Source organism: Equus przewalskii, chromosome 15 (assembly GCF_037783145.1).
Source record: "Equus przewalskii isolate Varuska chromosome 15, EquPr2, whole genome shotgun sequence".
Classification (NCBI taxonomy): domain Eukaryota; kingdom Metazoa; phylum Chordata; class Mammalia; order Perissodactyla; family Equidae; genus Equus; species Equus przewalskii.
The window spans coordinates 40,570,918-40,591,478 of record NC_091845.1 but is presented as its reverse complement, the minus strand read 5'-3'; the positions used below and the strand labels follow the sequence as shown (position 1 = coordinate 40,591,478).

General features: G+C 50.7%; 1 protein-coding gene across 50 annotated transcripts in view; it reads right to left on the bottom strand.

Moving 5' to 3' along the window:
• Positions 1 to 501: 501 nt before the first annotated feature.
• The window catches only part of MAP4 (microtubule associated protein 4), a 186,573-nt gene continuing 166,513 nt past the window's right edge, over positions 502 to 20,561 (bottom strand). For 7 of the 50 annotated variants that reach the window (XM_070575478.1, XM_070575497.1, XM_070575506.1 and 4 more), the window contains 9 exons: positions 17,914 to 18,097; positions 17,244 to 17,318; positions 16,829 to 17,121; positions 15,238 to 15,351; positions 13,179 to 13,271; positions 7,103 to 7,184; positions 5,197 to 5,309; positions 3,009 to 3,198; positions 502 to 2,884 (listed from right to left, as the gene is read on the bottom strand). In XM_070575478.1, coding sequence (XP_070431579.1) covers positions 2,877 to 2,884; positions 3,009 to 3,198; positions 5,197 to 5,309; positions 7,103 to 7,184; positions 13,179 to 13,271; positions 15,238 to 15,351; positions 16,829 to 17,121; positions 17,244 to 17,318; positions 17,914 to 18,097 — 1,152 coding nt within the window. In that variant the 3' untranslated portion in view covers positions 502 to 2,876. Of the gene's footprint in view, positions 3,199 to 5,196; positions 5,310 to 7,102; positions 7,185 to 13,178; positions 13,272 to 15,237; positions 15,352 to 16,828; positions 17,122 to 17,243; positions 17,319 to 17,913; positions 18,098 to 20,561 lie in introns of all 50 variants that reach the window. The other 43 variants (XM_070575508.1, XM_070575482.1, XM_070575501.1 and 40 more) reach the window with 18 other exon arrangements.

Genomic DNA, 20,561 nt, shown 5'->3' with positions numbered 1-20,561 from the left:
ACAGTGTGTCTGCTCATTCAGGCTGGCTGCCACCTAGCCCCAGGCACTATTGGGGAGAAGTTCCATAGGCAGCCAAGGCCCACTTGGACCTTAAGCCTCAAGGGGCCTTGGGTTGTGTGGCAGCCCTACTGTGAGCTGTGACTTTCCTTTGGTCATATCCACAAATTCACAGATGAGGGGCTGAGGTCAAGGCTGCACAGTGGGGTCAGCCCTGGTGGCCTAGTGCTTAAGTTCGGTGTGCTCCACTTTGGCTGCCTGGGTTTGTTCCCAGGCAGGGACCTACACCAGTTGTCTGAGAGTGGCCATGTTGTGGTGGCAGATCACGTACAAAAAAGGAAGACTGGCAGCAGACGTTAGCTCAGGGCAAATCTTCCTCAGCAAAACCCCCCAAAAACAAAAAACTGCACACCAGTCCCTTGATGCAAGGGGATAAGCTAGGGGTGGGGTCACAGGTGCTGGAGGTAGACAAACCAGGACATACAGAAGACAGGGACTGCATGGTGGGACATCACAACCTTTATTTACTTTTGAAATCGTTACAACAGAACCACAGATTGACAAAGGTAATGGCTGAGCCAAAAGCAAATCAGGAAGTACAGAAATGTCCCACCCCCGAATGGCTGCAGAGGTACACGGCACACAGGGGCCACTGGTCCTCACCTGTCAGAGCAGCCTTCTCAGCTTCTCTGGCTTGTGAGGCCCTTCAAGGGAACTGCAACCAGACCACCTCTCAGAACACTGACCACTCCAGCCCACCTAGAGAGTGCTCTACTTGGGTCGCCTCTCCCACCCTTACCCTTAGCCAAAGGACTGAAAGGACCCAAGCCTGTTGTCATCTTCAGCATCCTTGTGGCCCCAGGATCAACAAAGGGAGGGTGCAGGGACCCATAGGCCCTGCACTGTCACCTCTACCTTGTTTCCTCATGCTCCCCACCCCCCTACTTCCTTCTCCCAGCTTCATCTTGCTGACAAAACATGGATGCCCTGATATCCCTGGCATAGTTGAAGCGTTCTGTAGTCTCAGGCTCTGGGAGCACTTTTTCCACAAGACCCCTGCAATTTCTTGGTAGGTACTTGGGGAGCTGTGGATATGGTGTCAAACCTCCCCAGGAAAACACTACCTCAGAAATGGGGAGAACCTGCCCAGCCCAGATGCTGCTCCCCCTGCCTACAGGGAGATCTGATCTGAACCTATGTCAAGAGACCCTCCCTTCTCCAAGGGACACTAGGAGTGGAGGGAGAGCGAAGGGCCACGTCTGCGGCAGCCTCCTCAGGGGCAAGTCTGCATGGCAGAAAATGCTCTTCCAGAAGGAAAGCCCTTGGAGACCCCGAGGCCATTCCACTACAAACTGTTATGTTTTAATCCTTTATTAGAAACCATGCAAACTTTAATACAAAAAAATACAAGTGCAATAAGAATCTTCGTGTCAATACAATTCCCGGGATTTCTCATCATTGCAGACATCCGAAGACTGGGCCTAGCTGGGACACCCCTCTGCAGGCCAGCCTCAACTCACTTCTCTTCCCTCTTGTCTCCTCTCCAGTCAGGCCATAAGGGAAGCCTGTCTCATGCCTTTATTTTTAAATTTCCAGACCTGATTCCCCACTATCCACACGAATTCTGGACATCTCAGGCTCCCCACTAACTGAGGGCTTGAGTGTCCTAGGCCTGCAGGCCTGGAGGAATTTTACCTCCACAGCCCTTCCCTGTTTCTCCAGCCCTGACCTTGATCTCCTACTAGATCCCAGGAAATGAGACAGACAGAGATGCCAAAACCAGCCTCTTGGTTAGAAAAGCAGCATACACACAAAATGTCAGAACAACCAGTCCACACTCTGACCAGCCCCTAGTGTGCCCTAGGTGCTCACCAGGCACAGCCCCCCGCACCTCACCTGCCCTGCCCACATCATCTCTAGGGCCCGAGCTGCCCAGCCCAGGGCAGCTCCCAATGCCTGACCTCCTGGCTGGAGGCTTAAGGATCTCCTCTCCCTGTTTCCTTTAACACCTACTGAGGACTTTCATTTAGACATGGCTTCAACCTGCAAAACTACTCCACCAGTTTTTAGGTTATTTAAAAAAAAAAAGATACAACAAGAAAAAGACAAGTGTGACAGGAGCTAGGCAGGTATGGGAAGCAGGGGGGACAGGCAGCACCGTCCCCTAGCTAACTTGGGGCAGGGCAGCAAGAGGCACCTGGCACCACCTGTGTGGTGGGCGGCACTGCAGGGTCAAAGGGAGAGGCAGTGGCTTAGCAGGCTCCAGGGGGCGCAGGTAGCGCCCAGCCATCATGTGGATATCCACTTCTACTCCTCCCTCCGGCGGACTCAGGAAGGAGGGAGGGTATGTCAGTTTCTCTTGGGTTTGGTCCAAAAAACCCAAACAAAGAGGAGGTTGGAATCAGGTTCCCCCCGCTCCCAGCTCCCACAAGGTCACGAGTTAGCCGTCCCCACCCCACTCCCCTCCCAACCTTCTCCATGGAGCAGTGGCGCAATGATGGGACAGGAGCAAAGGAAGGAGCTGGGCCTGGGCCTGGAGTGGAAGGAGGTCTGGGGGCAGGACTGCTGCTGCCCTGGGCAAGCGGGGCAGGAGGGGGAAAGGGGCCTAGAGGGCTGCCCAGCACCGAAGCGGTCATGGGTCTAGAGGGCAGCCTGGGAGAGGAAGCCAAGGGCCCGGGTGCCTGAACCAGGGCCACCAGGGAAGTGGGGGGGGCGGGAGACAATGTCGGCCCCGTGGTCGGTGCGGGCCCTGGCGTTTGCCCGGAACGTCAGCCTGTAGGTCTCAATCTGCAGTGACACGGGAGGAGGGAAAGGAGAGGGTAACAAGGGAGACAAGAAGGGGAACAAAGGGGACGGAAGACGAGACCAGAATGTCATCATTAGATGCCTGGAAAATAAAAGGTTGCTTCGTTAAAATTTAGGCCACACACTAGTCAAAACACAAAGGAGTTTCAATTTGCAGCCAGTGGCAGGGCCCCTGGCTGGCCCTCAGGCCAAGCCCAGCCACTTACTTGTCTCCTGGATCTGGCTGTCCAAGGTCTGGGCCTCCCTTTGGTCACCACCCCCTGACAGGATGGTGTGGCCACTGAGGCCACTGGCTGAAGTTGGGGCGCCAGCTTCGGGCGCTGCCTCAGGGATGGCCAGCTCCTCCCCAGCCGGGGGGCCCGGACACGGAGGGGCCTCGCTGCCACCGCCCTCAGTCTACAATGAAACAGTGAGGGAGACAGTGCAGGGTCAGTTGGGGAGGGAGTGGGATGGGGTGAAGGCGGGTTTACACACAGCCCCCACTCCCGCCGCCCCGACTCCCAGTGGATTAAGGTACAATCATGTGGCACCTAGACCAGGCACTCTCCACCCCTACCCCCGCCCGTGAGACCGACTCCTGGCTCGGAGGGCCTGATGCAGAGCAAGAACACAGGCTCTGGAGCAGGAGACTGCAGCCCCAGGCCCTGGGGGGCAGCCTGGCTAGTGACACACTCTGAGGACTCCTCTGTGAAATGCAAGGCTTCCTGAAGCCTCTCTGAGGTGACAGGTGCCAGGCTTCTCACAAGGCTGAAACCAAATAAAAACAGCTATGACAGCAGATCATTAGCAACGAGCCTGAGGAACCATCTCAAGACAGTAGGTCTGGACTTGGCTGGGAAGCAGGGGTGCTGCAGACTGGTTAGGGAGCTCCGGAGCTTGAAGTCAGTTCCCCAGGGGTGCAGCCTGCCTCCTCTGACCCAGCGTGTCCCAGAGCACCCCCACGCTGTGTGCTCCAAGAGGGTTCTCAGTAGCTCACGGGGCAGCCCTGCCTGCTCATCTATCTGTCCACGTACCCCAGGCACTGAGGCCTCTTCTGTGCTGGGCACCCTTCTGGGGCCTGGGGGCACAGGAGAGGGAGGAAGGTGTCCAAGGAGGTGTGATCCAGGCAGACTTTGGGGGCCTGGAGGGCTTCACGGGAGAAGGACATGTTGGGGACAGTGAACATCCTGTAAAGCAGAAGAGGGAAGGCCAGCAGGAGGCCACTGGTGACGTAGAATGCCTGTACCATGGAATGCCCAAAAGGTGAAAATGGAAGATTCCACATGGTTTTCAGTCAGAACAGTGAAAGAAACAGGCCTCTGTATTAGAAAAATAATTCCAGAAATAATAAAGAAAGGGAGATAATGTAAATAAAGAAAAGAACACAAGACTTGGGGTCAGAAAGGCCTAGCTGAGCCCTGGTCTACCAACACTTGCTGCGTGGCCGCGGGCAAGTGACTCCACCCAAATTAGCACCCCAGGAGACAAATTCCAGAGTGCTCCTCATAAGGTGTTGGGCACAAACTGAGAGCCTGTGACAGAGCAGGACCACAAAATGTTCACCGAAGCCAGTGAGGGTTTGGATCAGAGCACTGAGGGAGGACAGGACAAAGGATGGGCTGGGAGGGCCCAGCGCGGGGCAGTCACGTCGGAGGGAAGGCCCAGAGCAGCGGTTCCTGCCCTTCTCCCTCGCTCACCTTTCCCTGAGCAGCTGCAGCTATCCTCCTCACGCTCAGAAGATGCCGCCCCATGAGTCCCCTCTACCCGCCAACAACACGGAACAAAGAATAGACAGTATCTTGGCACACAAAGGGTCTCACAGTACTGTGGAAGGAGGGTGGGAGGGAAGAAGAGAGGGAGGGAAGGGAGAGGCCCAGCCAGACCCGAGGATGGGAAGCCCAGCCACTCAAGCGCTCTCCCAGAGCCCTGGGCGGTCCCTCCAGAGGCAGGCAGATGCCAGGCCTGACGTCACTGGCAGTGGAAAATGTGCTCTCCTTCTCCCAGGCCTGGAATAGAGCCTGACATGGAGTGCGTACACATACTCCCCTCTTTCTTGAGGAAGCTGGGGGAGAACTGTGCCGTGCAGACCACCCCGTCGTGGTAATCTGTGCCTCAGGCCACAGTCCCTCTGAAAATGGCTGAGATGGGCTCAGAAAGTAAGGAAGGTCATGGCTCTTAGGAGAAGGTTCTGTCTCCAGCCGGACAGGTGAGAGGTGGCTGGCCAGGGGCCTCTTCACTTCTCCTGCCTGCTCAGGGCTGATGATGGACGATGGGAAAACAGCAATGGTGTGGGGGAAACACGACGCCTGAAGAGACTGAGGGGCGGTGACAAGCGCACATCTACTGGGAACCCAGACTCCAGCCGCACAGCCCCACCCCTCCCCAGCTGTGTCCCCTTGGTGGCCCATTCACTACCTTCACGGCACCTCCTGCAGGCAGGTGGCCCACATTATCAAGGGATCCCACCTTCGCCTGGGCCTTCTCCTTGAAGTTCAACTTCTGACTTTCAATCTTGACATCTCCTCCCCCTGGAACCACAAAGAAACTGGTCACTAATGGGGAGCAGAGAAACACCCCTGCAGGCAAAGCCAGGAGGCTGGGACAGAAGACTGGCTATGCGCCAACACAAAAATGGGGAAAACGTGACCAGCTCCAGTTTGGTGGCTCTGAGGACAAAGAGGTACAGTGAACACACTTTGTCAAACAACGGTATTCTTCTCAAAGTCAGGTTGACAATCTCTCCCCCGAGTCGGTGGGAGTCCCTCCACAGACAAGAGTCATCCTCACCGCCACCCCAGCCCGCAGCCTGCGCAGCTGTGATCAGACTTGGGCAGGCCCAGGTGAGCCTCCAGGGCGAGCCTCCAAAGCTGCCAACATGCACTCGGGCTTTGGTTTTCTCAGCAGCATGCGACTCCCTCTAAGCCCGGTCTCCTCCCATGAACACCCTGTCCATCGGGGCTGTGATCCTTGTTTTACAGCTGCTAGAACTGATGCTGGAAGAGAAGTGACTTGCCTGAAGTCACCACCAACCTAGTGATGGATAGAGACAGGACAGAAGTGTGCTGTCTGAGCTGTTTAACTGAATCACCCTGTAGTGAAAAGATGGCAGGCAGGAGGCAGCAGCAGCTCTGACTGTGAGCTGAGCCAGGGCAGACACGGACTGGGCTGGCCATGCACTCAGGCCCATGGGCAGGAGTGTGGAGGAAAGGCAGCTCATACACAGGGCAAAGTTCAGAGCTCACAGGCAAGAGTGTGGCTGTGGGATCAAGGACCAGCCGGCCACCCCTGGCCACCAGCCCCTCATGAGGCCCAGGCGCTTGGCTTCCCTGTGAGCCCTTCTCTCACGCTTCTATCTCCTCTCAGCTTACATCACAAACCTCAAAGCCCAGCTTCCTGCCAAATTCTGCAGGTGTCCTACACACTAGAGTTCTGGCCTCCTTGCTAAAACTGGACTTCAAATCACCGGGTCTTCCTACGGAAGGAGGTATCTCACAAGAGTGGATTTTCCAGATAAAAGCGGGAAAATGAAGGTTAGTTAGGGCTAAACTGTTCTGATCCTTTTAAAGGGAACACATTCTGAAAGGGATGACACCTTTTGCTGTGAAGCAAAGGAGTTTGCTTAGCCTTCATCTTGCGTGGCCCCTGAGGACTGAGACACCAGTGTCCCTGTTGCTGCAGAGCTGGTTCCCCACCCCAGATCTGCTAGAGACCTGGAACCGCGACACATGAGGCTGTCAGGGTGATTGCTGAGGCAAGAGCGCAGGCTCTGCCCAGAGGCCTCTGGGGAGCACCGGGCCAACTGCACTGTGGAAGTCAACCCTGCGCCGCTGCAGTCACAAGACCCACGCCTGCGGGCAGAGGCGGCATTACTGATGGCCCACTATCTCCTGCCAGAGCTGGTGGGTGATGCTTCACTGCTTGAGAACATCCTTTGCTCCTGAATCTGCCAGGTGAGTCCTGGCCACTGCTCTCTAGAGCTCCTTCAGCATTACCTCCTGATTCGAAAGCTCCCTGGGAGGCCCAGCCAGGTTCTCAGCCCAGAGCGCACCTCCCTCGGGGCCCCAGGCCAACAGGTCCTCCAGATGATGCCTGTGCACATGGCAGCCTTGACAAACCCTTCCTCCTCCAGCTAAGAGATTAGCTCCCCAACGCCCCCTCCCTAACAGGGACTGAGGACTGTGTTGTTTCCACTGCTGTGTCCTGGGTGAGGGTGGCTCCAGGAATCTCTACAGAATGACAAAGGCATAAGGGATGACACCTAGCCGGCCTACGGCAGGACGACCCACCCCAGGCGTCCCGGGACAAGGGAGGCCCTACTCACCAGGCTTGTGCTTGATGTTAGTCTTGGACCCACACTTGGAGGAGACCTTAGAGATATCGACCTTCTTATTCTGAATCTGAACCTGAGGAGAAAACACACAAAAAATTGCCTCAGAGAGAGGGTATACTGTCAGGGTCAAAGGTATGCTCCCTCTATGATCTTCTCTGTGTTTAAGTTTTCTCTCTCCCACTGTAAGCCCCTGTGTCAGTCTGCTCAAGGTCAGGGTCACCTCCCAAAGTGCTTAAAAGAGCCCTGGCCCTGCTTGTAGCTTCTGACCCCACCACCAGCTGGACCAAACCAATGTGTCCACACGTGCCAAGCCCTTTCCATCCTGACTCTATCCATGCATCCACCAAACAGCTCTTCTTTCTGGAACCAAATGTCTTGAAATGTCCCTTTCGTTCCACCCACCTCAAATCTTACGCATCAACTCCCTGCCCAGAGATAATCTGGAATAACATTTAATCTTATTCCCTTCCAATTCTTTTCAATGCATTTTTCCCTCGTGGCTGACAACACACATATACATATATCTATACCTGTATCTATATATATGATTTTGTATTGCTGCTTAATTCATGTTACAAGCATTTTCCCATGAAAGTTGGGAAATGCAAAGAAAGGACCACATAATAATCTATCCTATGCAATCCAATATAAGCTTAAGTATATTCCTGATATTGAACATTTAGAGGTTTTTTCCTATTTTAAACTATTATCACCATGGCAGCAATGAATATCTTTGTGAACAGAAGTGTTGGCAGCTCTGATGACCCTTTAAGCAAGATGCCCAGAATTCACTCAGTCAAAGGCTCAGATTGTTTTAAGGTTCTTTCTTTTTTTTTCTTTTTTAAGATTTTTTCCCCCCTTTTTCTCCCCAAAGCCCCCCGGAACACAGCTGTATATTCTTAGTTGTGGGTCCTTCTGGTTGTGGCATGTGGGACGCCACTTCAGCATGGTTTGATGAGCAGTGCCATGTCCGCGCCCAGGATCCGAACCGGCGAAACCCTGGGCCACCAAAGCAGAGCGCGCAAACTTAACCACTTGGCCACAGGGCCAGCCCCTGTTTCAAGGTTCTTGAAGCATGATGCCTAACTGTTTTCCAGAAATGCAACGACAAGTGACACCTCCACTACAGAGATTATATGTTTCTGTCTCGCTGTATCCTCCCAGCACTGGATACTCTCATTAAAAAGAAAAAACAAAACTTTGCTAATTTACAGATGGAAAATGCTTCACTTTGGTTGCTCTACTTATTATTAAGGTCACTATCCATTTGCATGCTGTGCCACCTCACGCTCCTGTGGAGCACTCCCCCTCCTGCATCAGCCAAGGGAATGCTGCCTGGCCCTGCTGTGCGCGGCCGCAGGTGCACTCCAGCACGCTGAAGTTCTACATCTGCAGGGACTGAGCACCGACTGAGGCGTCGCTACCTACAGGCTCCCCAAGGTCTTTCCCTAAGCTCAGACTCTGTCCATGTTTGGTGGGTAATCAGAAGGATGAATGGCCTTGCAAGACTATTTATCCAAAATGGATCACGATACAGCTACGCCTTGCGGTTGGAGACTGGTTTGGGTGTCCTCTATACTTGGTCTGGCTTTCAAGATGGCCAACAGACTTTCATCAATGTCTTGCAGGAGCTTTGGCAAAACATCTTGGTACCAGGACTGACGGCATGTCTTTAAATCAGCAAGGACATCTGAGACAGGGGTTCCCAGTGGGTTCTTGGATAGTGGCTCCAGGGTTCCTGTGAGCGGTCCAGCTGTTCCCTGATACTGTGGAAGAGCCTGGCCTCCCACTATTATCAACCCCTTCATGCAGGGCCCACAGAGCCCTGCCAGCAGGTGTCACACTCTTCTGGTGGGGTTTCATCACAAGGCCATTAAATGGCTACCTTCTTAGGATTCTGTTTTCCTTTCTTCAGTGTCAGGAAATATGGCCTCCACCACATTTCAAGAGAACAGATGTGGTATCCACTGTATTTTTAATTCCCACCCACAGCCCAGCGCCTGGCACAGAGTAACTTTCCATGGCTGTCAGCTTGCCTGAGCCATCATTCTTGCTTCTAGAACTCTACTCATGCTGTTCCCCAGCAAGCTCATTGCAGTCTCCTTCTCATCCTTCAAAAGCCTAGCTCAAAGGCCACATTCTCCAAAGCCTTACTTGGCTCCAGCTTCACTTCATCTCTTCTTCCCAACACCTCTTAAAGGAACGTCAGCATCAGCAGGACACTACCTGTTTCACGCGTTCAATAATCACTTACCGAGTACCTATCACCATCAAAACAACAGCCTCAACATAACCTCACCTTCCCAACAATGCTGGAATTCTTCCTAAACAGGAATATAGGGAAGGCTCACCACAGTGCACCCCTACCAAACTCATAGCTCCAGGCACAGGGCATCACAGCTGCCAGCATCACAAAGAGGGAGACGACCAGAAGAGTGGAACACAATGTGCTTCCTGATAGAAATCAACAGAATCCAGATTCCAGGACAAACTACTTGGTTTACTCATGCACAAAATTACTACCCTCAAAAAAAAGTGGACAGGGGCAGGCCTAGTGGCGTAGCAGTTAAATTCACACATTCTGCTCCAGCGGTCTGGGGTTCACCAGTTCAGATCCCGGGTGTAGACATGGCACAGCCTGGCAAGCCATGCTGTGGTAGGCGTCCCACATATAAAGTAGAGGAAGATGGGCACGGATGTTAGCTCAGGGCCAGTCTTCCTCAGTAAAAAGAGGAGGATTGGCGGCAGATGCTAGCTCAGGGCTAATCTTCCTCAAGAAAAAAAATTGGACAAGGAACTTGTAGAGTAAAAGAAAGTAAGACTTTAAGAGACAAGAGACATATCAACTAATCACAATTTATGGACCTTACTTGTATCCTGATTCAAATAAGCAAATCTGTTTAACATATTTTTGGGATTTTTAAATATATATACACATGTATATTAAAGAGTTCTTATCTTTTAAAATTTTATACTAGAATATTTACAGATGAATGACATATCTAGGATTTGCTTTAAAATAATTAGGGTGGGCATATATAGAGAAGACTGGCCATAGAGGTAAAAGAAGCTCGGTAGAGGGTACATCTGGTTCATTTTACTATGTTTTCCTACTTTTGCATATGTTTGAAAATTTCTATAATTAAATGTTTTAAAAGCTTAACTGCGCCACTCACTTAACAAGGCCCAATACCTCTGAGACGCAGCTCTGCCTCCTCAGGCTGGGATGCAGAGGGTCCATAATCCCCTTCCAAGCGATCCCCCTCTTCTTTCCTCCCCTGGCCACTCGCCTCCACTCAATGCTCTCTCTCTTTATGGAGCCACGTGCTGCTTCTCTGGCGTAGAGCGTGTGTTTCTCATGCTTCGAGGACCGGCCCAAGTGTCCCCTGCCCAGTGAAGCCTGACAGCCAGCAGAAGCCATACCCCTCCCTCTCTGTGGTCCTCCTGGTACACAATCAACCCCAGCACCCACCATACGTCGCTCTAGTTGTATGTTTACATGATCTGCCCCACTGGTCTGGGATGACCCTCAGGCCTACTCCAGATATCAACATATGCTATTGAAACGACACTGCCAACAGGTCTCAGAACCCATCACACATACATATCTCCCCCACTGAGGAGGTGAAATGGAACTAAAACTGCCACAGAATGTTAAATTGGGACTAGCCATGAAATCAGCTACTGTGTTCCCTTCCCTGATATCTTCCTGGCTCTCCACAAGGGGGATGTCTGTGTGTACATGGGGGTGTTTTGAGTGTGTGTGTGTGTGTGAGGAAGATTCACCCTGAGCTAATGTCCATTGCCAATCCTCCTCTTTTTCTGCTTGAGGCAGATTAGCTCTGAGCTAACATCTGTGCCAGTCTTCCTCTACTTTGTATGTGGGATGCCTCCACAGCATGGCTGACGAGTAGAGTAAGTCTACAACATGGGGGCATTTTTGGAGCACCAGTAATTGAGATCCTGCTCCAAGCCTCTCATCCCAGTGGTATGTCCAGAATTTCCACATTGGGGGCGGGGGGGCACCCTGGGGTTCAGATGTGTAACGCACAGTGGGCCCACTCTTTCTAAACTTCATGTTTGTTTGTGGTGGCTTTATGGTGGGGCTGACGCAACCACACTGCCTCAGTCCAGGCTATCTACCCTCATCTTCCCACCTGGAAACACTGCTCTCAGGTGGTTTCCTAATGCTCTGATGTTTAAGGAAGCCTCCAAAAATTAAAATGCTTTAAAAAAGTACATTCCCCTACAAAAAAAATCTTGTTTGAAGTCATGTGTAGGCAGCGTAGGAAGACCATAGTAGGTGATAGATAAATGATGACTATTTTCAGAGCTCTTACCAACACCACACAACATATTTAAACGCATTTCTGTGTGTCTCTCTCTCACACACACATAAGCAACCCAATTCCCTCAGAATCCCTGTTTACCTTCTGTTTTCATCCAGGCCAAATGCCTGAGAGGAAATGCTAGGGCTAGTGCCTACTTGGGCCCCTCATAGGCTAGATCTTTATCACCTTAACCAGATGCTGCCTTTAAAAGCTTCACCCACTTTGGCTAATCCCACACCAGGTGGACAACTACCAAGCTGGCCAAGCACACTTCACCCGAGTGCAAAGGATGCAGTTTCTGCCCACGCCAGGAAGAGCGACTGGTGGGAAAATGACTGGGAAGGAGGTGCAGTGAGGGAGTGTGGGGCAAGAAAGGGATGACCTGTGGTTGCACTTTTCACAATGGAACTGCTCGGTCGGGGGTGTTGGTAGGCCATGGGCAGGATGGCATGACCAAGGGGGTAGGGGGGACAGAGCCTGAAAATGACAAGGGTGAGCAGAGCAGGACTTAGTACAGTTCAAGACGGTAAGGAGAAGGAACTGAATGAAACCAAGAGAGACCAAGATAGGACAGGCTCTCTGACACTGGGGGTGGGAGAGAAGCAGGTGGAGAAGCAGTGAAGGGCAGGGGGTGCATGTGGATGGCTCCATGACACGCCCCTGGCACACACTGCAGAGTCCTGCTTGCTGGGCAGTGTCACAGGAACACGTGGAAAATATACAGGGTGTTCTTTACATGCTCAGTGACAACGATACTTTGCCTTGTCTCTCCCTAGGCCAGGACCTCCCTGCGAGCTGGAGTCACTTGTGACCCCAACACAGATCTTAGGGCTGGCACAGAATAGCATGATAAAAAGTATGTATGTTTGGGGGCCGGCCCGGTGGCATAGCAGTTAAGTTCGCACGTTCCGCTTCGCCAGCCCGGGGTTCACCAGTTCGGATCCCGGGTGTGCACATGGCACTGCTTGGAACGCCATGCTCTGGCAGCCATCCCATATATAAAGTAGAGGAAGATGGGCACGGATGTTAGCTCAGGGCTGATCTTCCTCAAACAACAAAAAAAAATGTTGGGATTGAAGAGGGAAGGGGGCAAAAGGAAAAGGAGGGAAAAGCGGATAGGAGGAATGGATTAGAAAAGGGAAAAAGTGGGAGAAAGAGAAAAGAAAGGAAAGAGGGAGAAGGTAGGGAGAGAAGAGGAGAAGGAGCAGAAGAGGAAAAGAGAGCAGGAGAGTAACAAAGATGAAGGGCAAGGCAGAGGAACGATAGGAGGAAGTGTTCATGAATCCCCTGGTTCTACAATACAAGGGTTCAAGGATGGGCTTTAGAGAAATCCAGACACCTGTCTCAGAGTCACGACCACTGCCATGCTAAGTGGGACAGCAGACAGAGGTGTGTATCCCCAGGAGCAGACTCAAGACAGGCAACGGGCCTGCTACTGACAACTGCCCTCAGACCAGGTCTCTGACACAGCGGGAGGAAGACCTAAGGCCTCTCACCCATAAGGGTGAAAAGATGCCAAGTGGGCATCCCTGGGTTGTTGTTCAGGGGTTTGCCAGAAACACTCGGGCTAAGCACATTTGAGCATCGGGGCTTCCCCTCACTTCACTAGCCTGCTTCTTGAGGAAAGCCCTGGGCCAGCCTGCCATGGTCCTTTCAGCATGGGCAGGTGGTCCTCTCCCCAGTGTGCCCACAGTGGGCTATGCCTTAGATGCCAGCCATCCAGAGCTCATACTTACATTACCACCTCCAGGGACATGCTTAATATTGTCCTTGGAACCACACTTGGACTGAATATGGCTGTAGCTCACTTTTTTGGAGACTATCTGGACCTGGATTTTTAGAGAACAGAAAAAACAACACAAAGGGAGAGGGCTGGTTAGAACCGACAGAGGGCAGGCAGTGAGTCCACATGTGATGACACTGACCAACAGGGTGTTGTTAAAACTCCGCCCCCACCTTCAGCAGAACAGCTGTGGAAAAGCACAAGGGAAGGAATTTGGAGGAGCAGGAAAAGGAGTGAAAATACGAACAAACAACACAAGGTCAGAAGTTGCAAAAGTGATACATGGCCGTCATCACCGCTCCTTGGGGGCTAGGCTGTGGTACACAGGCCCAGACAGCAGCAGGTCCTGGATGCCCACGAAGGCATGGCTCTGCCCCCTTGCTCCTCTCTCCACAAGAGCTGGGGCACAGTGTCCTATGGCAACTCTCTGCAGGTGGCCTGCACAGAGCGGCCCTCACCCAAGGATGGCACTCCCGTTAAATCTGAGGCCTAGAACTACTACAGTCAGACCCACTCTGGGAGGCAAAGGCTGCTTAGCAAAGCATCAGGCGGCTGGTGCACAGGGCACAGATCTGATACTAACAGGAAGGAAGGGACATTGTTCAGCTATAAATGCAAATGGACCAGAGGCTACTAGATTTGTTGTGCAGAATCTTGGACTGCAGAGGGAGCGCAGGCCACAGGCTCAGCAGCCTCCACACTTCCACAGATAGCCCATTTCTCTCAGGGCTTGAGAGAGCAGGGTACAAGTGAGGTTTAGGTCTAGACTTCCTTTTGACTCAAGGGTAAAACACCTTCTTCAATCCTCCAAATGCCCGATCCTGTGCCCTGTGAGTTTCCTGTGCAAAGAGAACAGGCTCTCCACAGGGCTGCAACGATGCACAATCTGAGGGGCACAGCACACCGTGCTGTGTATGAATGGCTTCCCCAGGAATGGAGCCACACAAAGGCCCAGGCTCTAAGGGCTGAACAAAGAATTCTTTTTGAGCCCTCTCAAGAGGGAACAGTTAGTTGCCAGCTTCCTTCTTTCCTTTACTTCAGAGCCCTTTGCAAATGATGCAGCCCCCAAACTGCAGATTTCTTCAGAGTAGAGAATTCCACCCTGAGACACGTTAACCCAAACACCTCACCGTTTCTTGCCTTCTTTAAAACTTCAATGAGGAATAACTGGTTAGCCAAGCACTTCCTAATGAACCCTGGTCTGAACCAGAGACTGCAGGACCTCTAGGCATCACCCAGGAGCCACGGTGCAGCCTTCTTCACCCTGCCGGACTGTACACAATCCTTGGCCTGAGACCTCCCATTCTGGTCCCTAGGGACTGGAGCTCAGGCTTCCCTGGCAGCCCTGGTCAGAGAGACCACCTACCTGCCACAGCTAAGGGAAAGTTCCCACAGCAAGCAGGAGGGGCCTGGTTCCAGGGTGCGGAGGCAAGGGGCAAGAACCTAGAGTTTTAGTTACCTCTGCCCTTCAGCCAATGTTATGATCCCTATGCCGCGTGGGTTTCCATTGGGAATGAGCACCCTAACTTTTGTTAAGAGGTGACTTGGGGAACCAGGACAAATGAAGCTATCTCCATACCCAGCAGTGTTATGAGACGGGCTTTCTAGTTCAACTTAAAGCACAGGTCTCCAGGGTTCCAGATGTGGGAAGGTTACCAATGCCACGTCTGACTGAGGAAGAACCTGGGTGCTCTGTGTGTTGGTGTGCATAACTGGTAGGTTTCAGATGAAGGTCAGTGTGAAGGAAGTGACTGAATGTTTTCGGATACATTTTATCCAGCTGAATAAATATTCCCCAAAGGGCTAATAGGCTCCCAACTCTGTTAATTTTCAGGGTTAATAAAAAAAATTTTGGATTGGCTGAGTCATCAAACACAAAGGAGGAAGATGGGGAGAAGTAGAAACTAGTTGAGGACAGGAAAAAAGTGCAATAGAAGGGAAAGTGACTCAGGCTAGAGGAGACAGTTTATCATCTTTTACCTTCAAGAGGTAATAGTCTAAAGAAAACTCACTTTCCCAGCAGGCGGTTTCTGTGCACTCGCAATTGGGCCGGCTGTTTTAGTGACTGCGTTAGGTTCAGGCTTTCGAGCTGTAGCAACTGCCTCTGTTTTTTTCTCTACTTTGGCCTGGATGGAGATAAAGGGAGGGCAAATTTCAAACCAAGAGGATAAGAGCCCAAATGCCAACAAGGAAGAAGACTGTAAGGGACTCGACTTCAGGCCAGGCCACCAGGCAGAAGCAGGTCATCCTTGCTCCTAGGAAAAAATACCCATTTCCCAGGGTACACCAAGCCAGAGCGAGGAGCTACAGACCAAAGTCTTGCAACATGAGGAAGAGATCGAGACGACATTCACGGAGAAAAGGTAGGAAGAAGGGCAAAATTCATGATTCTCTTCTGAGTGTGTGGTGGGGTTATCAATTTTCAAATCACAATGCCCTCCCACTCAAATGCTCTGATATGCCCCAAGCAACCTGCCATCGTCACAGAGAGCCACTACTGATCATGGGAAGTGTTACACCCTTCAGTACAGTGAAACAGAAAATAATTTAATCAAGTTACTCAACTCCCCACCAAGACCCCCAGCAACTTTTGCACCATGAAAGAATAAGAGCATAGAAAGGGGGAGATGGGCCATCAGCACCACAGCCCCAGAGGCCTGGTTGGGTACACCTGAGCCACAATCTCTTAGCAAAAGCAACTTTCAGGCCCTTATCCTAGACTAATCCAGTTTGCCATCAGTGTTTTCCAACAGTACCAGGATTCTGCCTCATTTTGGATCCTCTTCAATTTTTTAACAGCTCTGGATTGCAGCAATTTAAGTATCCTATCCTGAGGAGGGGGTGGGGAGTGGCGGTTTAAGTGCTAGAGAAAGATGTAGGAAATGAGAAGGTTACTGCTCCAGGGACTTGAACTTGGATTTCTGCCATTGCCTTTTTCACATACCAAGTGCCCACAGTTGCTAAGAGTTAACAAATAATTCCAGGATGGATGCAACCAGAAAATCCTTAAAGGGCAGCACTGTGGCCTGCCATGCCTTTCTCCATTACTACACTCTGTCAAGTCCTTTTATTTAGAAAAGCTGGAGGCTCACAGCAAGTCATCTTGGCCAGAAGAGGACACCCTGGTCCTCTTTCAGACAGAATCTCCACCCAAGTCATGGCTCGGGGACGGAAAACGCATTCTGCCTTCTGCCTATCCTGACGCCTACAGTGCAGGGGTAAGAAACATGAAAAACCAGGTTCATGTCCAGTCTCTCTCACCTCTGCAGAGTCTCAGAGGTTCCCCTCTATTTGTCTTGTAAAGTAGAAGAACCCTTTTGCCTCCAGACAAAAATGTATGCCTAAACTCCAGAACACAGAACACAAGCCCCTCTGACTGAGATGGGAGGAAAAAGCCCAGAGCTCTGTCCACCCCTTCCCTGCTGCTGGGACACAGAGCCCAGGCTGAAATTCCGTGACACCGAATTCAATGTCCTGACTGCCCTTCTTCTTTGGTGGGCCTCTTGGGTTGATGTGAGGACATGCCTGGGGAAAAATAGTTCGATGCGGCAGCGGAAGAAGCAGGGGCCAGCATGCCAAGGACCTCAAGCTCCCTGGACTCACCCGGCCTCCTCCGGGCTGATGCTTGATGTTTTCCGTGGAGCCAACCTTGGAGCGGACATTCTTCAGATCAGGGGCAGAAGCATTGGTAGCCGGGCGGCTCAGCCTGGGGGCAGAGGAGCTGGGCTTGGCTGATGTGGGCTTCTTGTCCAATGAAGGAGTCCCAGAGGGCCGGGAAGGCGTAGGTGTGGGCTTGACTCTACTGGGAGCCACCCCTGCTGGGGGTGCTGCCCCAGGGACAGTGGTGTTTTTCTTCATGGAACTGGTGGAGGTGCTCTTTGAGCGACTCAAGTCAGCTGCAAAGGCAGGAGTGAGAGATAACAAGGGTTCATGGGGAGAGAGCAAAAGGGAGCCTTACAGCCACAGAAGAGGTAGGGGTTTAAATCAGGGTTCCTCAATGTGGGGGATGGGGTATTACCTGGTGCAGACTTTGTAGCCATCTTCTTGATGTCTGCAGGTTTTCCCTCAGTCTTGATGGCTGCACATACATACGCTTTTTAACATTTAACATAATGTTTAACAAATTAATCTACTGAACAGCTCATATAATACTGAGATTAATTCATTCACTCAACAACTACCGAATGTCCCTTTTGAACCAGAGGCTGTGCTAGTCTCTGAGAATAGAGTAGTTAGACAGCCACGTAAAGACCGTGCCCTATGGAACGTACAAGGCCAGGCACTGCATCTAATTCTTTTCTACATCTTGATGCTGCCTTCCAAATGACCTTAGAAGTAAGTTATAAATACATGCCTATGGAATCGAATGGCCTATTTCTTATCACGTAAGCCCATAACCACAATATGCTAGGGGCTGTGGAGTTACTAAGAAAGGAATAGTAAAATTCTACCTGGGAATTCATGAGAGTCTCCTTCAATCAAGATTTTCCTGAATATATACACACTTGCTAACCTCACACAGAGAGAGAACAAGGCTGCCGCTTTTCAACATACTCCATTAAGGACTGGTGCACAAGCAGGTCTACACAGCTCTCTGCGATGCTGCCTGGAGCTACAGCTGGGGCAAAGCCCAGGCCTCACCCTTCTCCCCACTGGTTCCCATGGGAAGGAAGGGTGACAATACTCACCAGTGGGCTTCTTGGGCAGGGGTGCCGGGGGACTCCTACTGCTTGGCCCAGCTGAGGCAACAGTGGCAGCTGCTGTGGCTTTTGGAACAGTTTGGGTGCTCTTAGAGCCAGGCCTGGAAGCTGGGGCAGAGGCTGGCTTGGACGGTGAGGCTCGCTTCTCAGGAATCTTTGCCTCTGCAACAGGCTGGTGACAGGGAAGTGGGAACAGAGCTGCAGGTCAGCAATAGCCCCAGGAAGTCATGCCAAAGGATGGTTCTACATAAGCCTACGGCAGGAAACAGGGGTACTGTGTGTTTGGCAGCTACTGACAAGAAAATATATACGGCTGAAAGATCAAAGTCCTCCAGACAACATGAGAAACGGGCCATATAGAGTGCTGTGTGATCTGGGGTCAGGAAACAGGGAGTCAAACTACCTCAATCCAACCTAAACCAGTGAGAATGAACAGCCCTGAAAAGTATTCCACACCACAAACTATGTTTGCTTCAGGATCTACTGCATTAAACACTGAGGAATTTAATGTATTAAATACTTGGCCAAAGATTAAATATATAAAACAAAAAATTAAAAATTATGATGTTCAGTCAAATTCAGCTATTCTTTTGGCTAAGATGCACCCAGTGAATGCTGAACAGAATAGGGCTGCACATGGAGAGAACACTGGCTGAATCAGTCAGGTCAGAAGCCTGAGCTCCAGCCCCAGTTGAGTCTTCCACTCACAATGTGTTCTTGGGAGATCACTGAGCCTCTCTGGCCTTTATTTTTTCATTTGGATAAAGGAGGGTGGAACAGAGGATCTCTAAGTACCAGCTTTGATAATACACGACGTTAGGGACTAGAGAATGGGAAGTCTCTGAGAGGCAGAGATGATGAAAAGGGGCAGGCGGAGGGTGCAGGCCTGACCAACAGAAGGAATGAAAAGCACTGATATCACAGCTATGGCTGAAAGCCAAAGGGAGAAGTTTCTCATGTAGATGCACAGCATCCGGGCTGCTCTAGTTCCCCTCCCATGGAGGCTGGGCACATCGTCACTAGTGAGGAAGGGAAGGAATCAATTTGGCCTGGTTTCTACAGGAACAGGGGATGAACACTATTTTGATAAGCAAACGTACCATGTTACTCAAGAGAATAAGCCAAACCACAGTCACAGTGCACGCAGCCCTTTTAGTCCAAAAGAAACAGCAACATGGAGGGCAGTGTGTTGGTGGAGATAAGTAAGACATTGCTTAAATGGAAAATCAGCTGAGGAGATGCTCAGAAATTAAGGGCTGACATCCAATTAAATAAACTCTAACCCTGCAAACGCAGGGAATGAACATTTCTACAAATGAAGTCCCTAAGTATGGTATGAAGCAGCCTAAGGTTGGAATCAGAGGAACTGGTTCAGTTGGCAGTTCTCTGGAACATGTTGTAGGATTTTGTGCAAAAGAATTCTCTTTCTGTCTGCTCTAAAATTTGAGGACTAAGGGCCGGCCTAGTGGTGCAGCAGTTAAGTACACGTTCTGCTTCGGCAGCCCGGGGTTCGCTGGTTTGGATCCCGGGTACGGGCATGGCACCGCTTGGCACACCATGCTATGGCAGGCGTCCCACATATCAAGTAGAGGACAATGGGCATGGATATTAGCTCAGGGCCAGTCTTCCTCAGCAAAAAGAGGAGGATTGGCAGCAGATGTTAGCTCAGCGCTAAACTTCCTCAAAAAAGAAAAGAAGAGAAAAAATAAAATTTGAGGGCTAACTCAGATACCCTGTGGAGTCTCCTCCAGATTTTCAATGCTATGACTATGATTCAGAATAATCTACTGGGATCTTATTATTTTGCCAGTAAGACCAATAATGAAAAAATAAGTTAGAAAAAAGTCACTTGGAATAGAAATCTCTAAAGGATGTGACATTCTTCACACATCAGGCTCTTGGCCTCAGCAAGGTGCAAAACCAGCCTGTTTTCATAACTGGAGTTACCCTGTTTTTGAATTAATATTTTCTCTTCTGCCAGAATCATAGATCTACTTATTTTTCTGATAAGCTTTTTTCCCTTTGTTTTGCTTCTATAAATCTTTCTATCAAAATAAAGATAAAAAGAAATTTCATTAGACTTTAGTTTCTCTCTCAAAATGTTTCCATCTGTTTCTTATCTAAAGGACAAACGACAGTAGTAACTGTAATGCAGATCATCTCTTCAGCTCAGCTGTATCTTGAAACGCTGTCTAAAAGGAGCATGGCAAAGAGCCATGGAAGAACAGTGTTGACAGAGGCCATGGGCACCAGCACTGGAGTTAGACGCAAGTTCAAATACTGGCTCTGCCACTTACTGGCACTGGAGCTTATGAAGATTATTTAAAAGGAGGATATTAATACACATCATGGATCATTGACAGAAAATTAAAGGAGTTAACGTACATAAAGAAACTGCTACAGTACATGTCACTTTTATTATTATTACAGAGTGAAATTTCACTAGACAAGCCCCTCCTCCCTACACCCTCCTCTGTCTCCCCCAGGATTTGCTGCTGAATAAGTGTGAAGTAGGAGCTGAGCTATCACTCCAGTCATCTTCTCTCTGGCCTCTTATTCAGATAAATTGTTGTCTAACAATCAGGAAAAATAGTCAACTGGGTAAATAAGGATCAGAAAGCTTTATGAGATTTCAT